The following is a 25,858-nucleotide window of genomic DNA, read 5'->3' on the forward strand; positions in this document are numbered from 1 at the left end:
ATCAGTGACTTTTCATTAATACACATGTTCAGCTTTATATGGATGCATGATTAACAAAGGTGTAACAATTTCTGCCCAGGAACTTCAAAAATAAACCTCTAAAACTCTATTTTTAAAAATATCTTACATTTTCTTGTTAATCACACAATGTTTTAAGCTCAGGGTATAGCCAAGAGAAAATGGTAGCTGTTTAGTTCACCAAAACTTGATTCCCTAATATAACCTGAGTGAGAAAAATAGATGAAAAGTTGCTGGAAAATGTGAAGGAGTTAGACATTTGAAAATAACTTTAAAAAAGAGAAAAAGTTAAGTCACCTCTCCCTTCTTCCTCAAATGTGGATCGTCCAAGAATCTCATCAGTTGACTCCTTTCGACGGCAAATTTTAAAAAATTCAGTGACAAAATCACCTACACAGAAAAAACGTTACTCGTTTTTGAAATGTAACTGAAAGAAGTCAGTCCTATAAATAAAGGTACATGTCTTTTCACAAAAGCTATTAACTAACATATTGCTTCCCTGGTGGCTCAGATGGTAGACTATGTGGTGCAGGAGACCTGGGTTCAACCCCTGGGTTGGAAAGATCTCCTGGAGAGGAAATGGCAACCCACTCCAGTATTCTTGCCTGGAAAATCCCATGGATGGAGGAGCCTGGCAGGCTACAGTCCACAGAGTCAGACATGACTTAGCGATTTCACTTTCAGTTTCAACATATGGCAGAAAAAAACACATTCAAGGGAACTCTACTCAGTGCTCTGCACTGACCTGAGTAGGAAAGAAATTTTAAAAAGAAGAGATATATGTATACATGTAACTGATTCACTATGCTGTACAACAGAAACACATTATAAAGCAACTATATTCTAATAAAAATTTAAAAAAAAAAACTGAACTGTTGCATGATCTACCTGCCCTTCCAGTCAAGAGGTTGACATCTGAGCAAGGCGATGAGATTAGTCTTGACCCAGTATAAAAAAAAAATGAGAGACATTTGCCACTCTTGTTGCAATTCTGGTCATAAAAATGCATTAAGTTTGACAAAAAAAAAAAAAAGGAAAGAAAAAGAACCATTCAGTTTCTCCACCCAATGCAAAAAATTAATCCCATTTCAAAGGTAGCCTTGCTTTTACTTTCCCTCTGTGTCCCCGGATACTAAAAGTTTTTTCTTATAATTCCCTCTAGAATGAAAGGAAAAGTAATTGGACGTAGTAATATTAAGCACTTACTATTGGCCTGAATAAGATAAATAGTATCTTTTCTCATGAAGTTGGTGGATCTAGGGTTTAAAACAAGGTCTATCCAACTCTAAAACATTTCGTATCACCTGTCTACCTACCTCCCAATTTTCATATTGTTTTAGTCACCAAGTTGTGTCTGACTCTCTGCAACCTCCTGGGAAGCCTGCCAGGCTCCTCTACCCATGGAGTTTCCCAGGCAAGAATACTGGTGGGTAGGCATTTATTCTCCAGGGCATCGTCCCAACCCAGGGATCAAACACACGTCTTTAGTGTCTCCTGCACTGACTGGCAGATTCTTTACCACTGAGCCACCAGGGAAGCCTCACTACTTCCCTATACCTCAAGACAAAGATACCAGTGGCAGGAATTTTACCTTATATATGTAAACACTAATTAGCACTTAATGGATAACATGATGAATGATACAGAGCTCAGTAAAAAAAAATGCTTTATGGAAATACCCCAATACTCTCATCAATAAATATTTGGTAATAACTCCATCAGTTGAATGGTAATGTATCAGGTTGTATGAAATAAACGTGGCATGGATGAACACAGAAATGGAGAAAATAATTTTCACATCCACTAAATATAAGAGAGAAAAAGACTGGAAAGAGGAGGAAGTTCAGAAGACTTCATGAAAGAGACATTATCTACAAAAGCAGGAAGAGAAGGATAGTTCTAGATATGGGATATAATAATTATGATCTGAAGAGTGAATGATAGTTTTTAAAGTATTTCTATAATGTTATAACATTTATAAAATGTTATAGAAATGTTCTATATGTCCTAAATGTTATAGAACATTTCTATAATATTTCTATAATGTTTATCAGGGTTTCCCTGATAGTTCAGTCGGTAAAGAATCTGCCTGCAATGCAGGAGACCCCGGTTCAATTCCTGTGTCAGGAAGATCTGCTGGAGAAGGGATAGGCTACCCATTACAGTATTCTTGGGCTTCCCTTGTGGCTCAGCTGGTAAAGAACCTGCCTGCAATGCAGGAGACCTGGCTTCGATCCTTGGGTTGAGAAGATTCCCTAGAGAAGGGAAAGGCTACCCACTCCAGTATTCTGGCCTGGTGAATTCCAAGGACTGTATAGTCCATGGGGTTGCAAACAGTCGGACGCGACTGAGTGACTTTCATTTTCACATATTGTTATCTCACTTCAAATATCCCTATGACATATACAAGATTATTTACACCTCTTTTCCTCTATCAGAAAATATATCTGCAGATACAGTACAGAGCCCTACAGAAAGGATCTAATAAGACCATCAAATTCAGTGTTCATCCTATCATATACTGCAACTGTAGAGGGATGACAAAAGACAAAAAGGGTTCCACTAGCCAGAATGGAAGCAGAGTATGCCACAGAAGGAAAAAAAGAAGTGACATAAAGCATTAGGAAAATAAAACTCAGATCCTCGGAAAACATAAGAGAATTCTGAGGTGTAGGCTGGTTAAAACTAAATGACAAGAGAAAGTCTGCTAGTATTATTTAGGAATAACCAGAAAGAGTCACTGCTGTTGACAAAGATTAACTTTTAATGATGTCAACCAAGGAGGTCACAATGTAAAAAAATTTTAAAAAGTTTTCAGATAGGTGAAATAAAGTATAAAGAATATATCCAGTGTTCCTGATCTGTAGAATAGACAAATATGCGGTGCTTCAGGAAAGGAACATAAATATCTTACCTAGTAAACACTGAGGATTATCAGCTTTTCGAACTCTAACAGACCAATGGGGAGCCTGCATAGGATCCAAATCACTAAAATGCAAAAGGATAATGGCTGATTCATGTCAATATATGGCAAAAACCACCACAATACTGTAAAGTAGTTAGCCTCCAACTAATAAAAATAAATGGAAAAAAAATAAATAAATAAAAAATAAAAGACACTAGTTCTTGGGGGGGGGGGGGACAACACAAGATCCTATTTACAGCAATCTTCAAGGCTCATAAATTTACCAAAATGCAGTCTAATGAAAACATTATATAGAAGGACAAGCAATCCATTTTGCCTCCCTTAAACTTACTGCTATTCACATGCAGAAGGCCATTTAGATGAGTTTTTAAAAATAAAACCTTAAGACAAAATTCTTAGACAAAAAAGTACAAACAAAAAAATCAAAATCAGAACTAATCAAAAAGCATAAAAATGATTCTGATCAGGCAACATACAATGATAACCTAAGGAGAATATTTTAGGAATAAATAAAACAAAATGAGAAATGAGAAACAAGCAAAAATGTACAATAATCCTAATCTGTTTTTTATTACACTATTTATTAATAAAAAAGAAAACTATAAAAATTTGTACAAGATCAAGTGCCCCATTTTCTCAGTTAAACAGATTATGCTGTACTCGCTTAATGGGATATTATATAGTACTTTACAAATTGACAACACAGATCTACATCTATTCAATGAATATCTGTATTATATGAATAAAGCAAATTAATATATAAATTTATACTTTAAAAACAAATACCCTTAAATGCTAACTAGTTATTTTTTAAGTAATAGAATTGTAGGTAATCTTTCTTCTTTATACCCATTCAAATTATCTGATTTTAAAAGCCTGTGTTATCATATATATGGACTTTAGAAATATGGTAACGATAACCCTATATGCAAAACAGAAAAAGAGACTCAGATGTATAGAACAGACTTGTGGACTCTGGGAGAAGGCGAGGGTGGGATGTTTCAAGAGAACAGCATTGAAACATGTATATTATCTAGGGTGAAACAGATCACCAGCCCAGGTTGGGTACATGAGACAAGTGCTAGGGCCTGGTGCACTGGGAAGACCCAGAGGGATCGGGTGGAGAGGGAGGTGGGAGGTGGGACTGGGATGGGGAATACATGTAAATCCATGGCTAATTCATTTCAATGTATAACAAAAACTACTGTAATGATGTAAAGTAATTAGCCTCCAACTAATAAAAATAAATGGGAAAAAAAAAAAAGCCTGTGTTATTTTACCATCAGAAAATACAACACATTTATTTTAACTATTAAAAAAAAGTGTCCTATTTCTCACTGTTCTGCATCAAGCATGAGAAGATACCAAAACTACATTCCTCTTTCCCCATATTCTTCTGGGATAGTAGCGCTCGCTGCAATTTTCAATTTTTTCCTGTGCAATTTTTCCATTGCACAGGAGTATATGATATGGATGTTTTGTTATTTATGGCATTTAATGATCAAATGTTCTTCCTACATATTTTAATGACCATCATCTCTTAAAAATCGTTTATCAAATGTTCTTACCAGCTACAAAAAGTCCAACAGAATTATGCACTCACTCCCAAACTAACTAGAGACCTCTTTGCTAAGCCCAAGTAAGATTCAGACTGCTCATTACCCTGGAACTAAGGATCCTGTCTCCAAAGTCCACAGCTTAAAACACATTTCTAATATACATCAGTCAGTCTAAACACTGATCTTTAAAAACAAAAGCAAACAACCATATCAGAAATTGATTCAAAGAAAAACTGCTAACCCACTGGGCAGTTAGTTTTAGTCTTTTGAAATCTGTGACTCTCAATGTACTATTTTTAACATACTTACGAATAAACATCATTATCCACAACGATACCTTCAGTCAGGTGAGGCCATGTAGTTGCTAAATGGAGTTCACTAAAACAAAACATACAATATATCTGTAAGCTTTAATAATGTATATATACTCTGATTCAAAAATTATACTTCTAGAATTGTATCCTCAGTAAATAACCAGAAATATGCCAAAAAAAGTATGTTAAAAATGGTCACAATTTGTAATATAATAAAACTGTAAGCACCTGGTTTAGCAAATGGTGGCATATTTATATTAAGTTAAGGTCCATCTAGTCAAGGCTATGGTTTTTCCTGTGGTCATGTATGGATGTGAGAGTTGGACTGTAAAGAAAGCTGAGCACTGAAAAATTGATGCTTTTGAACTATGGTGTTGGAGAAGACTCTTGAGAGTCCCTTGGACTGCAAGGAGATCAAACCAGTCCATCCTAAAGGAGATCAGTCCTGGGTGTTCATTGGAAGGACTGATGTTGAAGCTGAAACTCCAATACTTTGGCCACCTCATGTGAAGAGTTGACTCATTGGAAAAGACCGTGATGCTGGGAGGGATTGGGGGCAGGAGGTGAAGGGGATGACAGAGGATGAGATGGCTGGATGGCATCACAGACTCGATGGACATGAGTTTGAGTAAACTCCGGGAGTTGGTGATGGACAGGGAGGCCTGGTGTGCTGTGATTCATGGGGTCGCAAAGAGTTGGACACGACTGAGTGACTGAACTGAACTGAATGTCTACAAGAAAAAACCATGCTATAAATAATAACCAAAAAGTCTAAGTAAACCAAATGTTTTTCAGTTGATGAGTTAAGTAAAATGTAGCACTACTCCATAGGACAGCATATCATATGGTCACAAAAAGCAATGATGTACTGATCTACACTACAATGTAAATGAACCTCTAAAAGATGTTAAGTGAAAACAGCCAGGTACAAAAGGTCCCATATGGTATAATCCAACCTATTTGAAATGTCTGGAAAAGGCAAATCCATATAGGCAAAAAGTACATTAATATCAGTCTACAGCTAGAGGCCCTAGGGAGACTGGGATGGCGGGGGCGGGGGGATGGTTGACAGTTAAGAGGTGAGGGGTTTCTTTTTGGGGTAATGAAAATGTTCTGGAATTAGATACTAATGATGGTTGCACAACTCTGAACCCTAAAAACACTAAATTGCATACTTTAAAACTGTGACTTGTATGGTACATAAGTTATATCTCAATTTTGAAAATATTTTTATAGTTCAGGGATTGGCATACTTTTTCTACAAAGGACCCTCTCGTAAGTATTTTGTGCTTTTTATGGGCCATGTATTAATAGTTGCTATATTCTTGCTTTTTTCTTTTAAAACCCTCAAAAATGTAAAACCACTCTGAGTTCCGTGTTATTGTTTAGTCACTAAGTCATGTCTCTTTGTGACCCCAAGGACTGTGGCCCGCCAGGCTCCTCTGTCCATGGGGTTTCCCAGGCAAGAAAACTGGAGTAGGTTGCCATTCCCTTCTCCAAGAGATCTTCCCAACCCAGGGATCTGAGGCAATAATAAGAAGAGAAATAAAGTACATAATAAATGGTATGTGCTTGAACCATCCTGAAACCATCCGCCACCCTGGTCTTCCATGAAACCCGTTTCTGGTGCCAGAAGGTTGGGGACAGCTGTCTCTAAGGCTCTCGGGGTCCATCATATGGAGGCATTGGTGCAGCTCGACCTTGAGATTGACTGTCACCAGTCTTCCTGATGAAGAAGATCTGGTAAGGAAAGTCTCACTGTCTCACGAGGTTTGGGAGCATGATTTCTGCTAGAATTTTCTTGGGTTGAGACTTCACCCCCTGAGCCTTTGGTGTGCTTGGGGTGGCTTTCACTGGTGGAGACCCATGAAGGGTAGAGTGGCTAAGAGGCATCAATATCTGAGCAGATCTGCTGGAAGCCTGGTGCAGGCTCTGCTGGAGGCCTAGCGGATCCCTACTCCATTATATCAGAAGGGGTGTGTCTTGGGAAGGGCATGGGGTGAACAAGACCTAGCCCCGTGAAGACCATCCATGGTGCAAACAGATTCTGGGCACATTCATGGGCTAACTGTAGGGACATCTTTTGGGCTGCAGTTTCACCATACAGAGTTCAGCCCGTTAAACTATGGTAATTTAGCTCATTACATATATAAAGACAGGCCACTGGCCAGATTTGGTCCACAGGTCATAGTTTGCTGACCTCTTTTTATAGATGAAAATTAAATTTCAGAAAGTTTTCATGTAAAATTATAAAATAACAAGCCACAAAAAATGTATGACATATATTTATAAAATAAATAAAAATACTGTGCAGAAAAGAGTTACCATAGCAGGCCTAACACTGAGAAAGGATTACTTGCAAGGCTAGTCCCTGGTTTGGCATCTGGGAACTTGAATTTCAAGAGGGTTTCTATCATTCCCTGCACCTAAATTACCTGTGCCAACAACATGGTTAATGGAAACATCTGGTTTCCTTCTGGTACATGCTAGCCAGAGGGTGCCTACATGATCAGTCTCTGATTAAAACTTCTAAGTGCTGAGCCTCTAGGGAGCTTCCCTGGTAGACAGCCTTTCACACAAGCTGTCACAATTCATTGCTAGGAGAATTAAATGTGTCCTGTGTGACTACATGGGAAGATGAAGTTTGTCCTTCATTTGCTCTGGACCTCACCCCATATGCCATTACCCTTTGCTGACTCTGGCACCATACTGCTTTGCTTAGTAAATAAGCATGAGCACAGCTATTGAGTCCTACAAGTTCTCCTAGCACATCAACTTGAGGGTGGTGTTGGGGGGATCTGCTGCCTATATACACACAAACATGTACACATACACACCTAATTCATCCATATGAAAAACGGCCGGAAGCACATACAGCAAGCTGTTGTCAGTGATCACTTATGAGTAGGTGATTATAAATTTAGTGATTTTTTTTCCTCCTGTCTAGATTCTGACCTTACTTCTTATGTTTGGAGAATATAGAAGTCAAAAGGGTCAATTAGTTCATTTCTCTGCTCTTCGGTGATGCTTGATTAACTGGCAACTCCAGTCTGAGAATCTTGAATCTTTAAGCACTGTTAGGAACTCACAGTGGGCCAGGACTCCACAACAATGCAGTGTAACCTGGGTTATGAACCAGACAACTAGGCAGGCTTGGCTCAAGGCTATTTTCTGAGCCTGGGTCTACAATGGTCCCAGTTAAAACATTTGTGTTACTAAGTATTTATCCAATACACTGATTTTTTGCTTGAATTAGAGTTCACTATTACAGTTTGCAACTACACAGTGTGACTACTAAACATATGATTTTTGCCCATTTTTTCTGCACTGAACATGAATTTATTATTCATAATAAAACTAATTAAGGTAAAAATTGATCACAAACAATATGTGATATATTGTTTAAATGACTAGAATGATTTGAAATTTAAAACTATCCACTACTGAATTTTTTAAAGTATGACCCTCAAATTCAATTCCTAAGCTTTTATGATTAAGTCCTTTCCTCTCCCTCTAACTACAGAAAAATTTCTTTGACAATGAGACAAGACACTGAAAAAGGCTCTTCATTTCCTCTTTCACTATTAAAGATGCCTTTTCAAAAGCATTGTGCCCACAATATCTGCTCATCACTGTTTGATTTAAATGGTGTGCCACATGCACCATCTTACCCTCAACTTATTTCTGTGTCCTTCAATCACTTGTTCCTTTGCTGACTGACTCCTCATCACAATATAGATTTGGAAGAAATATTTAATAATTAAAACCTTCACATTTCTATCAGGTCAGTTTATTGTACTCCCCCTAAAATTTACTCTAAGTAAAATTCAAATAAATGACCCCACTGGAGGCCACAATTATATCTGTACCCAGCCCACACCATTTCTTGCTTGCTCATTACATTCTAGCCATGATAGCCACCTTTTGTTTCCTTCAGTAAACTTTCCAAGCTCTTTCCTGCATCGCGGTGCTTTGCACAGGCTCTTCCTTTCACCTGGAACAGTCATTCTCTCATTCTCTGCCTGGCTAAATTCTTCCCTGATTGAGACTCAGAATAAATACCCTTTCCTTTGAGAAGACTTTGCTGATGGCACACAAATCTAAACTAGTCACTCATTTTACTATCAATGCGTCCTATACTTTTCCTTCAAATTATCCCATAATGTACAATTCTAAGTCTACTTGGGTGATTAGTTCATCTATTTTATTTAATTAGACCATAAATGCCGAGAAGGCAGAATCTGTCAGTTTTACTTACTTCAGTATCTTCCTCCTCTTAGCATAGTGTCTGGTACATATAATAAATACCAATTTTAAAAGATATCCACTTTACTGTCTCCCTTAAGTAACTTTAAGTTAAAAGTATTATTACTTCCACAATTTAAGTGAGAGCATTAAAGAAGGCAAAAGGAGAAGAGGGTAGCCGAGGATGAGATGGTTAGATAGCATCACTGACTTAATGGACATGACAAATTTGAGCAAACTCCAGGACATAGTGAAGAACAGAGAAGCCTGGCGTGCTGCAGGCACAGCATGAGGTCGCAGAGTCGGACACAATTTAACAACTGAACGACAAAATATGAATATATATATTTTAAAATAACCAAATAGTTTAACGAATGAGATAGCTTTTATATCAGCACTGTTTATATTTTCCAAATATTTTGCTATCATTGATGAAGTTTTCTAACCCCTACATTTTCTCATGAAACAGTTGTTTTTATTCTTTAAGTTCAGTAGTTCCTCTACAAAAACAATTGGGTAACCTATAAGGTCACCCTTGTGTCTCTTATTTAAGTCTTAATTTTGAAAAGTGGCCAGGAAAAATGCAAAAAATTGTTAACTCTGGGTCATGGACATATGAAAATTTGTGTTATGTGACAATGTCTGTGCTTTTCCACATTTAAAATGTTTCCACAAAGTAGGCCAAGAATCACTTCTATAAGTGATTCCTTATACATTAAGTGTTAATTACATTAATGTATTAATGAAATTATTATATATTATATTGCATTATACATTACATTAATGTATTATATTAATATACACTTAATACATTAAGTGTATTATATATATTTTACATATTACTTTAAACCCTCTTTTACTTCTTAAGTTACAGAGGAAAAAAAGAAAAAGACAGATTATTACATGTAGGTCTCTATTTCCAGTACTACATTCATTCCAGGAGGCTGCAGTATTATAAAACACAGTAAAATCAACATCAAATAGAATTTTAAAAGTCCCATAATTCAAATCATATAATGAAAGTCACACCTAATGGGATCTTCACAGGCACCAAATGGTAACTTGCCAAATTCCAGGCCTCCCACTTCTCCTCCTACAAGGGCATCTATATCTAAAGAAGAAAAAAAAAAATTTCCACAAGTTAGCCAAAAGTGGAGAAATAAGAATTTAAATATAGTTATGTCAACCTTTTGAGAGATTATAGATTTTAAACTGTCTACATTAAGACACAGCAAGTTAGACAGCAAGCTGTCAAATATTAGACTTCCTCCAATAATGTTAGAGTAAAAAAAAAAAGGAAAAGTTACAGTAAAATATACATTTAATTTCCTGTTTGTAAAGTGCTGTATTCAAGCCTGCATTCTAAATTTTACCCTTCTGAAATAGTCCTTAAATACTATTCAAGAGAATATTATTCTTGGAAATTTTAAAAATTTTCTAAGTATGTGATTAATGTCATCTAAAAGAACAATTAAATATTAAAAAATTTAATCATCAACCTACATTCATCAGTTTTGCTATTAATAATTTCAGAATAGCCCAAATTAGTCATCATTTATAAAACTTTATTTAAGTTGACAGTATATGGAAATATCTGAAGCACAGAAAAGAATTTCCATTCCATTATGAATGGTATCTGAGATTAGAGGAAAATTTAGACGGTAAATCACCCCTTAGTTTCATCCCTCTTGAAGAAGTAATAAACACTTCTAAAACACGTCAAAAAGATTTGTCTTCAAAGTAATACAAATGGTTGATTTTAATTATTCACACTACACTGTGAATTACTAAAGTCTACTCTTGAGTTATAAACACTTACAGATCCACTAAAATCATGTTTGACAAATACCTACAACCTAACTAAATTATTAAAATTAGCATTAAATATGGTTCAATTACTTGAGTCAGTAAATTTTCTCAAATTCATTCCATTTTTCCAACTAAAGCATGCTTACAACAGAGATCAAAATAACTAGTTTTATTGTGAAATGTGAATTAAGAACTTCAAAATTTATAATGAGCACGTTTAAAATCAGTGAGCTAGGGCTTCCATGGTGGCTCAGTGGTAAAGAATCCATCTGCCAACGTGCAGGAGGCACTGATTTGATCGCTGATCTGGGAAGATCCCACGTGCCACAGGGCAACTAAACCCGTGCGCCACAAGAGAAGGCGCCACAAGAGAAGGCACCGCAAGTAGAAAGTAGCCCCGCCTCGCCAGAACTAGAGAAAAATCTGAGCAGCAACCAAGACCCAGCACAATCAAAAATAATTTTTTTAAAACCTTAGCAAGCTAAAAATTATTACTGGACTATAACTGTACAAAACTTTAATTAAATTAAAAGGTGAAAAGCAACATTGTACAATGAAAGGATGATGCAACTTGGAGTGTGACCAGGATTTAAATGTGAACTTTAGCACTTGGTGACCATGTCACCTTGAGTCAGTTACTTTTGTTTTCTAAGAAAAATAATACTTGTTTCATAAAGTGAAGTGAAGTGAAAGTCACTCAGTCGTGTCCGACTCTTTGTGACCTCATGGACTGTAGAGTCCCTGAAATTCTCCAGGACAGAATACTGGAGTAGGCAGCCTTTTTCTTCTCCAGGGGAATTTCCTGACCCAGGAATTGAACATGGGTCTCCTGCATTGCAGGCAGATTCTTTACCAACTGAGCTATGAAGGAAGCCCCACTTGTCTCATAAGTAAATGAGAATTACATGAAACAGTACATAAAATGCACAGTATCTAGTCCATATTACATGTTCAGTCTCTTCCCCTTAAAAGGGAAAATATTAAAAATTTATGTGACTTTCAATCCACTGAGGAAGAAGTTAATATTTTGATACTCATTTTTAAAAACTTGGCAATAGAACATTAACAAAGGCCTTATTGGCAATCAGAAATATAATGTTAAGATTCTCATTCTTGAACTTTTTAGATCATCAACAGACAATACTATCTGGAGAAATCTTTAAAATCTGACTATTAATAGAATGGCTTTTGAAAAAAGGAAAAGGAAGGTTGGAACTGAAACTTCAAAACTAGAAGCCAACTATACATTGTCTGGTGGGTACTGTTTGAGAACTAAAATTACCAAAACAAACATTTGAGTCTTCTAATATAAATCTCAGTTTAGCTTTAATTTCCCTCTACTATAGTTTAGATGCAGTTCTCTTACTGCACATTAAGAATTTCAAATTATTCAGTGGTATATAAAATAGTAATACATAAAACCACCAAAAGCTAAACGTACTATGTTAATTTTAGCATCATCCTAAAACTATCAATTTACTATGTTCAATCTTATAAAAAACCAACCAACCACTTGGAACAGAAATAAACAGTAAAGAATATTATTTTATTATAATGTAATTCTGAAGGAGGTAGAATGAAAAATGTTTTCAGGCTAATAAAATCCTTCTATGATTTATAAGTTGATACTAAATTTCTTATAGATATACTTGAATATAATTACACTTATATGTGAGAGAAACATCCAGGAACCTAAACCTCACTTACTTAGGCTAAATGTCCACCAGGGTAAGCTTTTCTAAAACTTAGGTAATGTCTGTTTATATCTGTGTCCCTGGCAGGAACAAATTTATAGGCTAAAAATCAATGACTACTAAATGAATGAGTACCACAATGGTGAAGTAGGTAAAATGATTTTTATTTTTATAAAAACACAAGTTAAAGTAAAATATTCTACAGCTCTTCCCAGCATATGTGTATATATATATTTCTTTTTTTTCTTTTCTGCTTTCCTTATTTAGCCCTCTTCTTCAAACTCTACTTTCTATTAGGTTCTGTGCACGTCTGTTCTCAGTGTAGGAGAGAGGTTTCTCTTCTTATATTCTGAAAGCAGACATTTTAATCATTCATTACGTACTAATTTTCAGCATACAATGTTCCATAGCAAGGGAATGCTTTATAAATAATATTTTTTTCAATGACAGATTGTCAAGTAGAGAGTAATTGACAATTAGAGTAACAGTCTAGAGTAATTCTAGAGTTGTCTCTAGAACAACCTACAATTCTCAAGAGAAAAAAAGTGATAAAGGCAATGAAAATAGCAACACTATATACATTAAAAATGAGTTACAAATATTTCAAACACTTTAAACACACTGTTAAATACTTTTAATTTCTGAATATAGTTCTAAATTAACTCACCCGGAGGTTGCTGAGGCCAAAAATACTGCTGCCAATCTTGAAGTACATAGGTAAACCGTATAGCAATATTAACTGGAGGCAATGGTGTTAAAGGACATCCCTAAGAAGTAAATGCAAAGACAATATCATGAAATGTTAGGACCCTTGTAATACCAGATCCAAATTTCAAGCTACTGAAATAAATGAATTATTACCTTTATGACATGGGGATTTTCAAATTATAGTGTTAGATATGGCACACATATACCAGCCATAAAAAATGTATGTATAACATTCCAGCCATTAAAAAGGAAAACTAAGTCACTGAAGTTATTAGAGCCAAAGGTGCAGAATTTAGGAAATCATTTTCATAGGGGAAATTCTCACAGCCTAAAACCTCAAGAGATAAATTAATGCCAGAGAACAAATTACATTAAAATAAAGCTGCTTAACTCTTTGACATGAATCACAGCAAGATCCTCCATGACCCATCTCCTACAGTAATGGAAATAAAAACAAAAATAAACAAAAGGGACCAAATTAAACTTAAAAGCTTTTTTACAATGAAGGAAAGTACAAGCAAGGTGAAAAGCAACCCTCAGAATGGGAGAAAATAATAGCAAAGGAAACAACTGACAGAGGATTAATCTCCAAATTATACAAGCAGGTCATGCAGCTCAATACCAGAAAAACAAACAATCCAATCAAAAATTGGGCAGAAGACCTAAACAGACCTGTCTCCAACAAACACATGAAAAGATGCTCAACATCACACATTATTGCAGAAACACAAATCAAAACTACAATGAGGTATCATCTTACACTGGTGAGAATGGCCATCATCAAACAGTCTACAAACAATAAATGCCGGAGAGGGCGTGGAGAAAAGGGAACCCTCATGCACCGTTGGTAGGAATGCAAATTGATAACAGCCACTACAGAAAACAATATGGAGATTCCTTAAGAAACTAGGAATAAAACTACTATATGACCCAGCAATCCCACTACTGGGTATATACCCTCAGGAAACCATAACTGAAAAAGACACATGTACCCCAATGTTCACTGCAGTACTATGTACAATAGCTAGAATATGGAGGCAACCTAGATGTCCATCAACAGATGAATGGATAAAGAAATTGTGGTACATATACACAATGGAATATTACTCAGCTATAAAAAGGAGTGCATGAGTCAGTTCTAATGAGGTGGATTAATCTAGACCCTATTATACACAGTGAAGTCAGAAAGAGAGACAAATGCTGTATATTAACATGTATACATGAAATCTAGAAAGATGGTACTGATGACCCTATTTACAGGGCAGCCAAAGCAGACAGATACAAGGAACAGAATTTTTGTCACAGTGGGAGATGGAGATAGTGGGAAGACTTGAGAGAGTAGTGTTGAAACATATACATGACCAAATGTACAAATGACAGCCAGTGGGAATTTGCTGTATGATGCAGGAAACCCAAAGTCAGTGCTCTGTGACAATCTAGAGAGGTAGGATGCGGAGGGAGGTGGAAGGAAGGTTTAAGGGGGGCGGGGGCACACGTGTATGCCTGTGGCTGATTCATGTTGATATATGGCAGAAACCATCACTATATAGTAAAGTAATTATCCTCCAATTAAAAATAAATTTAAAAAAATAAACTTTCAAAAAAAGCTGTTTAAACTACTACCAGGAAGAGATATTACATTCTATTAAGTAAAATACTATTTCAAAATATCTCACACAATTTTAATTGCACAAATATAATTTTTTACTAGTCACTTCAGCCATGTTGAATGTAAAAAAAATGTGAATCATTTTTTAAATAAAATAAAACTGCTATAAAATGTAAAACTAGGTTTAAGATGTCATTTTTCCCTTTGAAATGAAAATAAACTCAAAGCCAGTCTTGAATATTTAACTAGAATGTTAGACAGTGACAAATGGTCACTCATGCAAAATAGTTTATATTAATGAATCAGAAAATTAAGATCTATCTTTATACTCATTAATAATAATAAAAATTAATAATATCCAAACATCTCATGATCTCAGCTTTCCTTAGTAACAGTTAAGCTATATTAATGTGGAATAGGAATTAAATATGCATAAGCATGATCTAGTGAGCTTGTGAAAATACAGATTCAACAATATCCTGCATATCTACTCAGTTTCCAGATGTTTCTGATACTGCTGGTCAGGAGAAATAACACAGACCCTTAAGCTCAGCAGCAGCAGCTATAAATGTCATTAGTAACTTTAGCTGAATACAAACTCAATCTCAAGATAGCTGCCAAAAAAAAAAGGGGGCTAATTCAGTTTTGGGCTGCTGTGTCCTATAGAAGCAAGGTAAGATTCTGGCTGGTCAGAAATAATTACTTTTTACTTAGGTTAAGGTACCAAATGAGCATTCACCAGTAAATCTAGACCCAGTAATGATCTAGAAACCATACTTTGACACATAACCTCTGTTCCAGTCACATAGCAATGCTGGCCAATACAGAAAGAGATGACCAAAAAGAAACAGCTAGGACCAAACATGGCATAAATATCTTCACGGACCCTAGAAAAGGAATAGAAAAGGTACAGAAAACTGAAAGTATTAAGTGGGACCCAAGACACATGCTTGCTAAGTTCCAGGTGACAGCCAGGATTATGGACTACATTAAATGGATCCAAAAGTACTCAGCCCAGACTGAGGGTACTACAAAGACTCTCTGCTTAAGGCAGATATATGGAGAGAGTACTCTAGCTTGGGGCAGTGGCTGTGCTGGAAGGTATCAGGCTAGAAAGTGTTGTGTGATCTGGGGAAAAACCCACTCCTATGATCCAAGCAAGCAATTCAATGTTTCCAAGACTCCATGTGCGATACCACAATATCAACACGGAGCAAGAGGCTTCAAACACCATTTTAAGACAGGCTTCTGAAATAGTCTACAGATAAGAAGCAATCACAAAATTATAAAACCACTAAAGAAGATAGGAAAGTTTAAAAAACTACAAAAAAGATGACATTCAAAATGAGCCTGCAAACAAAACTTTCCCAGAACATGAAGAAATAAATACAGTTCTAAGAAAGATAAATATCCAAATCAGAATATAAAACCATGAAACATAAAGAACATCTGGTAGAATGAAGAATGTCTAAATTGAAAAATGAAACACTATGGTATGAGAGCGCTTTCAAACATGTAAAGGCTTGGGGCAAAAGAGGATTTAAATGTAAACTTTATGTGACTCCAAGGACAACCACCCTCTGCTGCCACTCTGCCAAGGAAACCTTTTCAAAATATTAGATTCATGTGAAAATGAAATAAATTGCCACTGTGGGGCTAAAGTGCCTTGGAATACTTCCAGTAGATTTAAAGGGTAATATTTATAAAGATAGCTTTATAAAGACAGTATAAGAGGGTTGCATATTAAGTAGTTTTATGTAATACCAATAAAGAACCCAAAAAAGTCTCAATTATTTTAAGTTCAACTCTTTATCAAATCAACTTTCATATTTAGACCAGTGAGGTTTGTAAAAGTTCTGAAAGATGATGTAATAAACAGATTAGGAACACTTTTTTTTTTTTTAAACAGTCATATTCTAAGTCAGGCTTCATAAATTAATGTGGTCCCTACTTTCAGTAAGAAGCTGAGTTATATAGAGGAGTAAAAGATCCATGAAAATAACTTTCACTAATGTTTTTAAAAAGAGGAATAAAACATTAATATTTGCATCTGACTAGAATTTTATCTAAAATAATTAAACATAATTGAAGACTTGGTGAGAACAAAGGAAAACTAATGGGGTAGAAATAACACATATTTGTCTTTTTCAAAAATTTCTCAAAGCAACACATGAAGAATTAAGTAGTACTTAAGACAGCATTTCAAGGCCCAGGAAGGTTTTGGAAAAAAAGTTGCATATAGACAGGGAACTTTCTAAAAGACATACTTCTATCATTTGTTTAATGGAGATAATCACAAGAAACAGTTAACAATAGTTATTTTGAGGAAAGGGACTAAGGATATAAAGAAGTTTTTACCTCTTTAATTTCTTAACCTGGTACATGTACTTTTTTAAAATGTCAAATAGGGTTTTCTATGTAGAGGATTTACTAGAGCTAATCAATGAATACAGTAAAGTTGCAGGATATAAAATTAACACACAGAAATCTCTTGCATTCCTATACACTAACAATGAGAAAACAGAAAGAGAAATTAAGGAAACAATACCATTCACCATTGCAACAAAAAGAATAAAATACTTAGGAGTATATCTACCTAAAGAAACAAAAGACCTATACATAGAAAACTATAAAACACTGATGAAAGAAATCAAAGAGGACACAAACAGATGGAGAAATATACTGTGTTCATGGATTGGAAGAATCAATATTGTCAAAATGGCTATACTACCCAAAGCAATCTATAGATTCAATGCAATCCCTATCAAACTACCAACAGTATTTTTCACAGAACTAGAACAAATAATTTCACAATTTGTATGGAAATACAAAAAACCTCGAATAGCCAAAGTAATCCTGAGAAAGAAGAATGGAACTGGAGGAATCAATCTGCCTGACTTCAGACTCTACTACAAAGCCACAGTCATCAAGACAGTATGGTACTGGCACAAAGACAGAAATATAGATCAATGGAACAGAATATAAAGCCCAGATATAAATCCACAAACCTATGGTCACCTTATCTTCGACAAAGGAGGCAAGGATATACAATGGAAAAAAGATAACCTCTTTAACAAGTGGTGCTGGGAAAACTGGTCAACCACCTGTAAAAGAATGAAACTAGAACACTTTCTAACACCATACACAAAAATAAACTCAAAATGGATTAAAGATCTAAATGTAAGACCAGAAACTATAAAACTCCTAGAGGAGAACATAGGCAAAACACTCTCTGACATAAATCACCGCAGGATCCTCTATGACCCACATCCCAGAATTTTAGAAATAAAAGCAAAAATAAACAAATGGGACCTAATGAAACTTAAAAGCTTTTGCACAACAAAGGAAACTATAAGCAAGGTGAAAAGACAGCCCTCAGATTGGGAGAAAATAATAGCAAACGAAGCAACAGACAAAGGATTAATCTCAAAAATATACAAGCAACTCCTCCAGCTCAACTCCAGAAAAATAAATGACCCAATCAAAAAATGGGCCAAAGAACTCAACAGACATTTCTCCAAGGAAGACATACAGATGGCAAAAAAACACATGAAAAGATGCTCAACATCACTCATTATCAGAGAAATGCAAATCAAAACCACAATGAGGTACCATTACACGCCAGTCAGGATGGCTGCTATCCAAAAGTCTACAAGCAATAAATGTTGGACAGGGTGTGGAGAAAAGGGGATCCTCTTATACTGTTGGTGGGAATGCAAATTAGTACAGCCACTATGGAAAACAGTGTGGAGATTTCTTAAAAAGCTGGAAATAGAACTGCCATATGACCCAGCAATCCCACTTCTGGGCATACACACCAAGGAAACCAGATCTGAAAGAGACACGTGCACCCCAATGTTCATTGCAGCACTATTTACAATAGCCAGGACATGGAAGCAACCTAGATGCCCATCAGCAGACGAATGGATGAGGAAGCTGTGGTACATATACACCATGGAATATTACTCAGCCATTAAAAAGAATTCATTTGAATCAGTTCTAATGAGATGGATGAAACTGGAGCCCATTATACAGAGCGAAGTAAGCCAGAAAGATAAAGACCATTACAGTATACTAACACATATATATGGAATTTAGAAAGATGGTAACGAGAACCCTATATGCAAAACAGAAAAAGAGACTCAGATGTATAGAACAGACTTGTGGACTCTGGGAGAAGGCGAGGGTGGGATGTTTCAAGAGAACAGCATCGAAACATGTATATTATCTAGGGTGAAACAGATCACCAGCCCAGGTTGAGTGCATGAGACAAGTGCTCGGGCCTGGTGCACTGGGAAGACCCAGAGGGATCGGGTGGTGAGGGAGGTGGGAGGGGGGACCGGGATGGGGAATACATGTAAATCCATGGCTAATTCATTTCAATGTATGACAAAAACCACTGCAATGATGTAAAATAATTAGCCTCCAACTAATAAAAATAAATGAAAAAAAAAAAAAAAACTTTATACAAACAAACAAACAAAAAAATGTCAAATAGATTCATCTTTTTAGTGATAATTCTAGCACCATGCTGTTTATAGCCTCAACACTGAAAACATACTTTTATGAAGTTCTAATCCTGAATATCTTTCTACAAACAATATATGTTAAAAAAAAAGAAATTTCAGCATTTTCTTATTTTTCAAAATTTGTAAACCTTCAGAAAGGTTGCAAAGCTAGCATAATGAATACCCACATGAGTTTTTTGACTGAAAGTTTTGAAAGTAAATTGCAAGTATCATGGCAATTCACCTCTAAATACTTCAGCATGTAATTACTATGAATGAGGACATTATCCTATGCAACCATAACACAATTATCACACTCAAGAATTTTAACACTGATATTATTTTCTAATATATAGTCCATATTAAAACTGTCCCAATTGTGTCCTTTATGGCTATTTTGCTGTGATCAAGGATCACACACTGCCTTTAGTTGTTGTATCACTTTAGTCTCTTTTAAGCTAAACAGCTCCCAGGCTTTGTATTGCCTATGATGAAACTGCTATTTTCAAAGAGTCGAGGACAGCTACTTTGTAAAAGAGTAGCACAGGCAAGTCCCCCATATCTCTGTTATAGTGTTTTTAGAGAAAAATAAAGATGTATTGAGCACATCCAAGTTAGCCCTGCTGCCCTCAGTCATAGCATTATAAGCCAGATTAATTTTAAACATCAAATAGACCCTTGGCGGCGGGGAAGAGCAATTCAGAACCCAAAGAGTTCACATCTTAGTTGCTCATAGTCAGAGTCCCAAACAAGCAGCTACATAGACGCTCACTCACACGGGGGAGGGTTGGCAATATTACTGTTAGAGAAAAAGGAATATAAAGAGTTAATACAGTATCTGTTAACCAATCGAACAACCAAAACCAGTTTTAGTGTTTGTACACTAAAAACTAATTGGCTATTTGTTTCTTTAGATACACACAGTAATTTTTATAATCGATTACATCTCTCTTCTAAGTAATTATATGATCACTATTAGAGAGAAATATTTCTATGAAATCAATAAAATTACTAAATTACTACTTTTATACAGATCCTAGATAAGACAAAGTATCAATGCCAACTCACGATCTTTGATTTGAAGATATCCAGCAGACCTGATAAATGAGTATACTGATTTGGCACTTTTCGAAGATGAACCATTTCAAAATCAGTTCGGACACCAGGACCCTGACATTCACCCACATACATTCTTCGCCATTTATGATGAATTTGCACAAAGAGTGGCACCTGGCTGTAGGATATAATTAACAAGAATAAACTGTAAGTTCATTAAACATTGAATAGCTTCTAAATCTCGCTTTACAGTATAACATTATTTTAATCTCAAATATTTAAAGAACTAAATACGGAACATTCCACAGACATATTTATAGCAAAGGCATTATTAGTTTCTTTTCTCCTTACACTAATAAACTGAAGAAATTATTATCAAGTGGCACTGTACAGTCAGAAAATTAATTTTAAATGGCTGAAAAATCATAAAAAAAGCAGGATAAAAATTTTCTTGAATAAAAGTGATCCTACCATACTAGGATTTTCAAGGTCATATTAAACTTGATTCACAGGTATTAAACAATACAAATTAAACCTACATTAATGATGAATTATATTTACTTAATCATTTGAAGATATAGTTGTTCCTCCTTATTCAAAGATTTCCATATCTGCAAATTAGCCTACTCACTAAAATCTATCTTAACTTCAAAAATCAATACTTTTAGCACTTTCAGTCATTTGAAATTCAAGTTACTTGAATGCATAGTCCTAGTTGAGGCTCAAGTTTTAAAATCAGACTTTTTTTTTGTATTTTTAAAATTATGTTTAATTGGAGGATAACTGCTTTACAGTGTTGTGTTGGTTTCTGCTATACATCAACATGAATCAGCCAGAGGTACACATATGTCCCTCCCCTCCCACTTCACCCCACCCCTCTGGGTTGAGCTCCCTGCATCAGTCACACAACAAATCCCCGCTGGCTATTATCTATTTGCATGCGGTGCATGCTCCAGTGCTACTCTCCCAGTGCTCCCACCTTCTCTCTCACTGTGTCTACAAGTCTGTTCTCCATGTCTGCATCCCCACTGCTGTCCCACAAATAGGCTCACCAGTACCATCTTTCTAGATTCCATATGTATGGTTAATGTACGATACTTATTTGTTCTTCTCTTTCTGACTTACTTCACTCTGTAGGACAGGCTCTAGGTTCATCTACCTCATTAGAACTGACTCAAATTCATTCATTTTCATGGCTGAGTAATATTCCACTGTGTATAGGTACCACAACTTCTTTATTCATTCATCTCTTGATGGATATCTAGGTTGCTTCCATGTTCTGATTTTGCATCAAAATTTAAATAGCTTAAATATTTGGAAGCAAAATACAAAAACAGTACAATTTATTCATTTTAAATATTCATGTAATATTTCAGTAAGTTCCCTTTAGATATACTTTCCCTAAAGACTTTGCTGTGTTGGTCCTTACATATCATATTCCAATATAATACTGTACAAACACTAATCCTATATTAATCAAAAACCTAACATTTAGTAAGCAGTTTCCTTCATAAATTTTAATTTAAAATAGTTCTTAAAACTCATGTCTAGGTGTTTTGAAATGTCCACCTACCAGCCAGTGTTTCCCAGAGCAATAGACACGGAGCTCAGAAGAAGGTTGCACTTAGACTCACTGAGGACAGCATCACTGTTTGCAGCAGGAGCTATCACCACAAACTCCCGGAGTCCATACCTTAAAAAAAAAAAAATCACTGCCATTAAACAGGCATGAATGTCAGAACACAAAAATCTGTTATTTGGGAAACGTAAAAAATATTTCCCTTAAAGAAAGTTAGGTTTGAACCACAGGTCTTTCTTCCTTTCCTTCTTAAATGGCAACTGAACCTATAACAACCTGAATTTCCTTCATTTGGCACAAAATTCACATCATTTATCTAATATTTTCTCTCCATTTTTTTTACAAATTAGCAGCGATTTGCTGAAATTACAAAGAAAAAAATTAAGTAACCAGTTTTATGTTAAAAGTTAGGTTTCAAAAATAAAACGTGAAAGCCAGCACTGACTTCTTGCATTAATTAGCTGATAACATTAAGTCCACTAATGTGGAGAGATAAAGTTTAATAGATTCCCTAAATGTCAAGAAAATAACTATCAGTCATACTTGTGCTGTCCAAGTAAGAACATGATTTACTCTTGTTGTTTAGTTGCTAAGTTGTGTCTGACTTTTTTTTTTTTTGGCAATCCCATGTACTGTAGCCCACCGGCTCCTCTGTCCATGGGATTTCCCAGGTAAGAATATTGGAGTGGGTTGCCATTTAATTCTCCAGATTTACTCTAGTATCATAATTAAAGATTATTATATTCTTTCACTCAATAACACATATTAGATAGGAATCACAAAATTATCAGAAAATGGCTTACTCTTGCTATGGTATCTTACAATAATGGAAACTTCTCATTTAGTTGACAAGTCCATTAAAAACCACAAATCTGCAGCCAATATTTATAAAAACATTAAGGTCAAACTGGCAACCTTGCCTCCTGAAAATTCCTGTCATATTCACTCCCTGTTGTGTTTTTATTTAACAATATTTTTAATATAAATTTATAAAAGGCATTATTCATTTGCCTATTTTAACTCTACATAAAGTTATGAATACTTCTTTCTATGAACAGTCTCAAGAAATTCCCCAAAACAGCAGCAAAAAAGATTTACATTTTTTTAAAAATCCAACCATAATCTGTTTATTGTTTAGATGACAAAAGTTCATTTCATCTTCTCACCTCTCCTCCACTCTCCTAGCCCTGAAATCAAAATTAGTTATGTAGAAGTAGCATCAAATACTGCAAAGAACCCAGGGCTGTGAATTTTAGGCTCTAAATCTATTTACATATTTTTCTTTCTTTTCTTAATATGCTTGGAAGAAAGAAAACAAAAGCACTTATTTGCCTCGGTATCCCCAGGAACTAGAGTGAAACCGCTGTCAACAGTTCTTGGTCATTCTTCCAGAACTGTTCCATCTGTTCACTGACCCATCCTATCCTCAAAAAAGATTAGATTAATATACTTTCTGCACCTTCTTTTCAAAGGCTCATCTCCCCTACTGGTCAGTACTTTGTTTCCAGTTTTATGCTACTGCAACAATACTGCAACAATTTCTACAGGGTATAATTGTGGGACAAATTCTTAGAAGTTGCTGGATAAAAGAACATCTTGAACATCTTTATCTTTAACATTGATAGCTGTTGCCAAACTACCCCCTCCATACACATAAAATTGTGCCAGTGTACTCCTGCTCACAAGAAATAAGCCAAAGAGAACTGCTTCCTATTTATCTGGAATAAAATTCAATCCTCATTCTCTTTGTTTCCACTACCTGAAATGTTTTCCCTACTCTGTCATTGTGGAACATCAATAGATTCTTTTTTTTTTTTTTTTGAAGATTTATCTCAAATAACACTCCATTACCTCTGTTAAATATGCTCTCTTCTTTGATTTCAAACATATTTTCCCTATCACTATTATCTTTAAAAGATCAATGAATACAGGTGGTCAACAGCTACATGAAAAGATGCTAAACATCACTAATCGTCAGGGAAATACAAATCAAAACAATGACATATAACCTTATATTTTTTAGAGTGATTATCATCAAAAAGAAAAGAAAAACTATCAGCAAGAACACAGGAAAAAAAAAAAAGGGAGCCCTCAAACACTGTTGGTGGGGATATAAACTGGTGCAGCCAGTAGGAAAAACAGTAGGAAAGTGTCTCCAAAAAATTTAAAATGGAACTACCTTATGACCCAGAAATTCTATTTCTGGGTATTTATCCAAAGAAAATGAAAACACTAATTCAAAAAGTTATGTGCCCCCATGAACACTTTAGCATCACTTAGAAAAGCCAACATATGGAAACAACTTAAGTATCCATTAATGGGTGAATGAAAGAAGAAAATGTGGTATATGTATATGCAGGACAGAGGAGCCTGGTGGGCTACAGTCCACAGGGTCACAGAGTCAGACACAACTGAAGCGACTAAGCACGCAAGCATACACACAACAGATTATTATTCTGTCATGGAAAAAACTGAAACCTTACCATGGGCAAAAACGTGCACGGACATGGGGACATTGTGCCAAGTGAAACAGGTCAGACAGAGAAAGACGAAATAACACAGGATCTCACTTACATATGCAATAAAAACAAACACAATGCACCAAGCTCCTAGATACAGACAACAGATTGGTGGCTGCCAGAGGTGGTGTGTGAGAGGTGGTGGAAATGGTGGAGAGAGCAAAAGATACAAATCTCCAGTTACAAAGGAAGTAAATTATGGGGATGTAATGTACAGCATGGTGACTATAGTTAAGAATACTGTACTGTGCATCTGAAAGTTGCTAACAGGATAAATCTTAAAAACCTTAAAAGTTCTCATCACAGAAGAAAATTCTGTAACTATGTATGCAGACGAATATTAACAGGACTTATGATCCTACCTACCATACCCTCTGCTCACAAAAGAGCTCATAAATTTACATTTGGACATAAATGTCTGCTAAGATTAATGTTTGTGTCATTTCTATGACTATTTTTTTAAATAAATAGCAATTAATCAAAGGACTAAATTTCTAATCAGGGTTTCAGGATTAGCCATTAGAAGGTATTTAAAGGATAGGTATAAAAGGAGCCCGAGAGGGAGGGAGGTAGGAGGGGGGTTCAGGATGGGGAACACATGTAAATCCATGGCTGATTCATGTCAATGTATGGCAAAAACCACTACAATATTGTAAAGTAATTAGCCTCCAACTAATAAAAATAAATGGAAAAAAAAATAAAAGGAGGCAGAGAGAAGCAGCCAACAAGTCACATCATTAAGATTCCCTTATAGCTCAGTTGGTAAAGAATCTGCCTGCAATGCAGGAGACCCAGGTTCAATTCCTGGGTGGGAGAGACCCCCTGGAGAAGGAAATGGCAACCCACTCCAGTATTCCTGCCTGGAGAATCCCATGGACAGAGGAGCCTGGCAGGCTAGAGTCTATGGGGTCACAAGAGTCGGACACGACTTGGTGACTAAATCACAACCTTGCCTGGACTATAAAACTTGATCATGAAACTGTAAGCGAGTGCCTGTGTCCCTGTCTTTTGAAAAAAGAGGCTTTTATTTTTGTCTCCTATACCTCTCCTGGGTCTCCGAAGGCTGGCTTGAGCATTAATTATCAGGATATGTGAACGTGTAGAAACCAAGAAAAGATGTTAGGTTGGGAAACATAACAATTTAGATTATAAATCAACCACATAGTAGAGTCATCAAACTCCCAGTTCCTTGAAAAATATAAAGGTCTGACACACATTCCTAAGTTGTTTTTATAGAAACCAGACCCCACCAGATGAAAACTGCTGACTGCAAGCATGAAGCCCCCAAACTGATTGGTGCCAGAAAACTGATGT

At 35.7% G+C, this 25,858-nt stretch overlaps 1 protein-coding gene across 2 annotated transcripts in view; it reads right to left on the bottom strand.

Annotated features, from left to right (window-relative positions):
* Positions 1–25,858, bottom strand: part of RAB3GAP1 (RAB3 GTPase activating protein catalytic subunit 1) — a 98,608-nt gene that overhangs the window by 35,690 nt on the left and 37,060 nt on the right. For both annotated transcript variants that reach the window (XM_020879251.2, XM_020879250.2), the window contains exons 6-12: positions 22,020–22,139; positions 20,459–20,624; positions 13,233–13,332; positions 10,092–10,173; positions 4,813–4,881; positions 2,933–3,006; positions 316–408 (exon numbers count right to left, since the gene is read on the bottom strand). In XM_020879251.2, the coding sequence (XP_020734910.2) occupies positions 316–408; positions 2,933–3,006; positions 4,813–4,881; positions 10,092–10,173; positions 13,233–13,332; positions 20,459–20,624; positions 22,020–22,139 (704 nt within the window). The remainder of the gene's footprint in view (positions 1–315; positions 409–2,932; positions 3,007–4,812; positions 4,882–10,091; positions 10,174–13,232; positions 13,333–20,458; positions 20,625–22,019; positions 22,140–25,858) is intronic.

The sequence above is a fragment of the Odocoileus virginianus genome, chromosome 13 (assembly GCF_023699985.2).
Source record: "Odocoileus virginianus isolate 20LAN1187 ecotype Illinois chromosome 13, Ovbor_1.2, whole genome shotgun sequence".
NCBI lineage: Eukaryota > Metazoa > Chordata > Mammalia > Artiodactyla > Cervidae > Odocoileus > Odocoileus virginianus.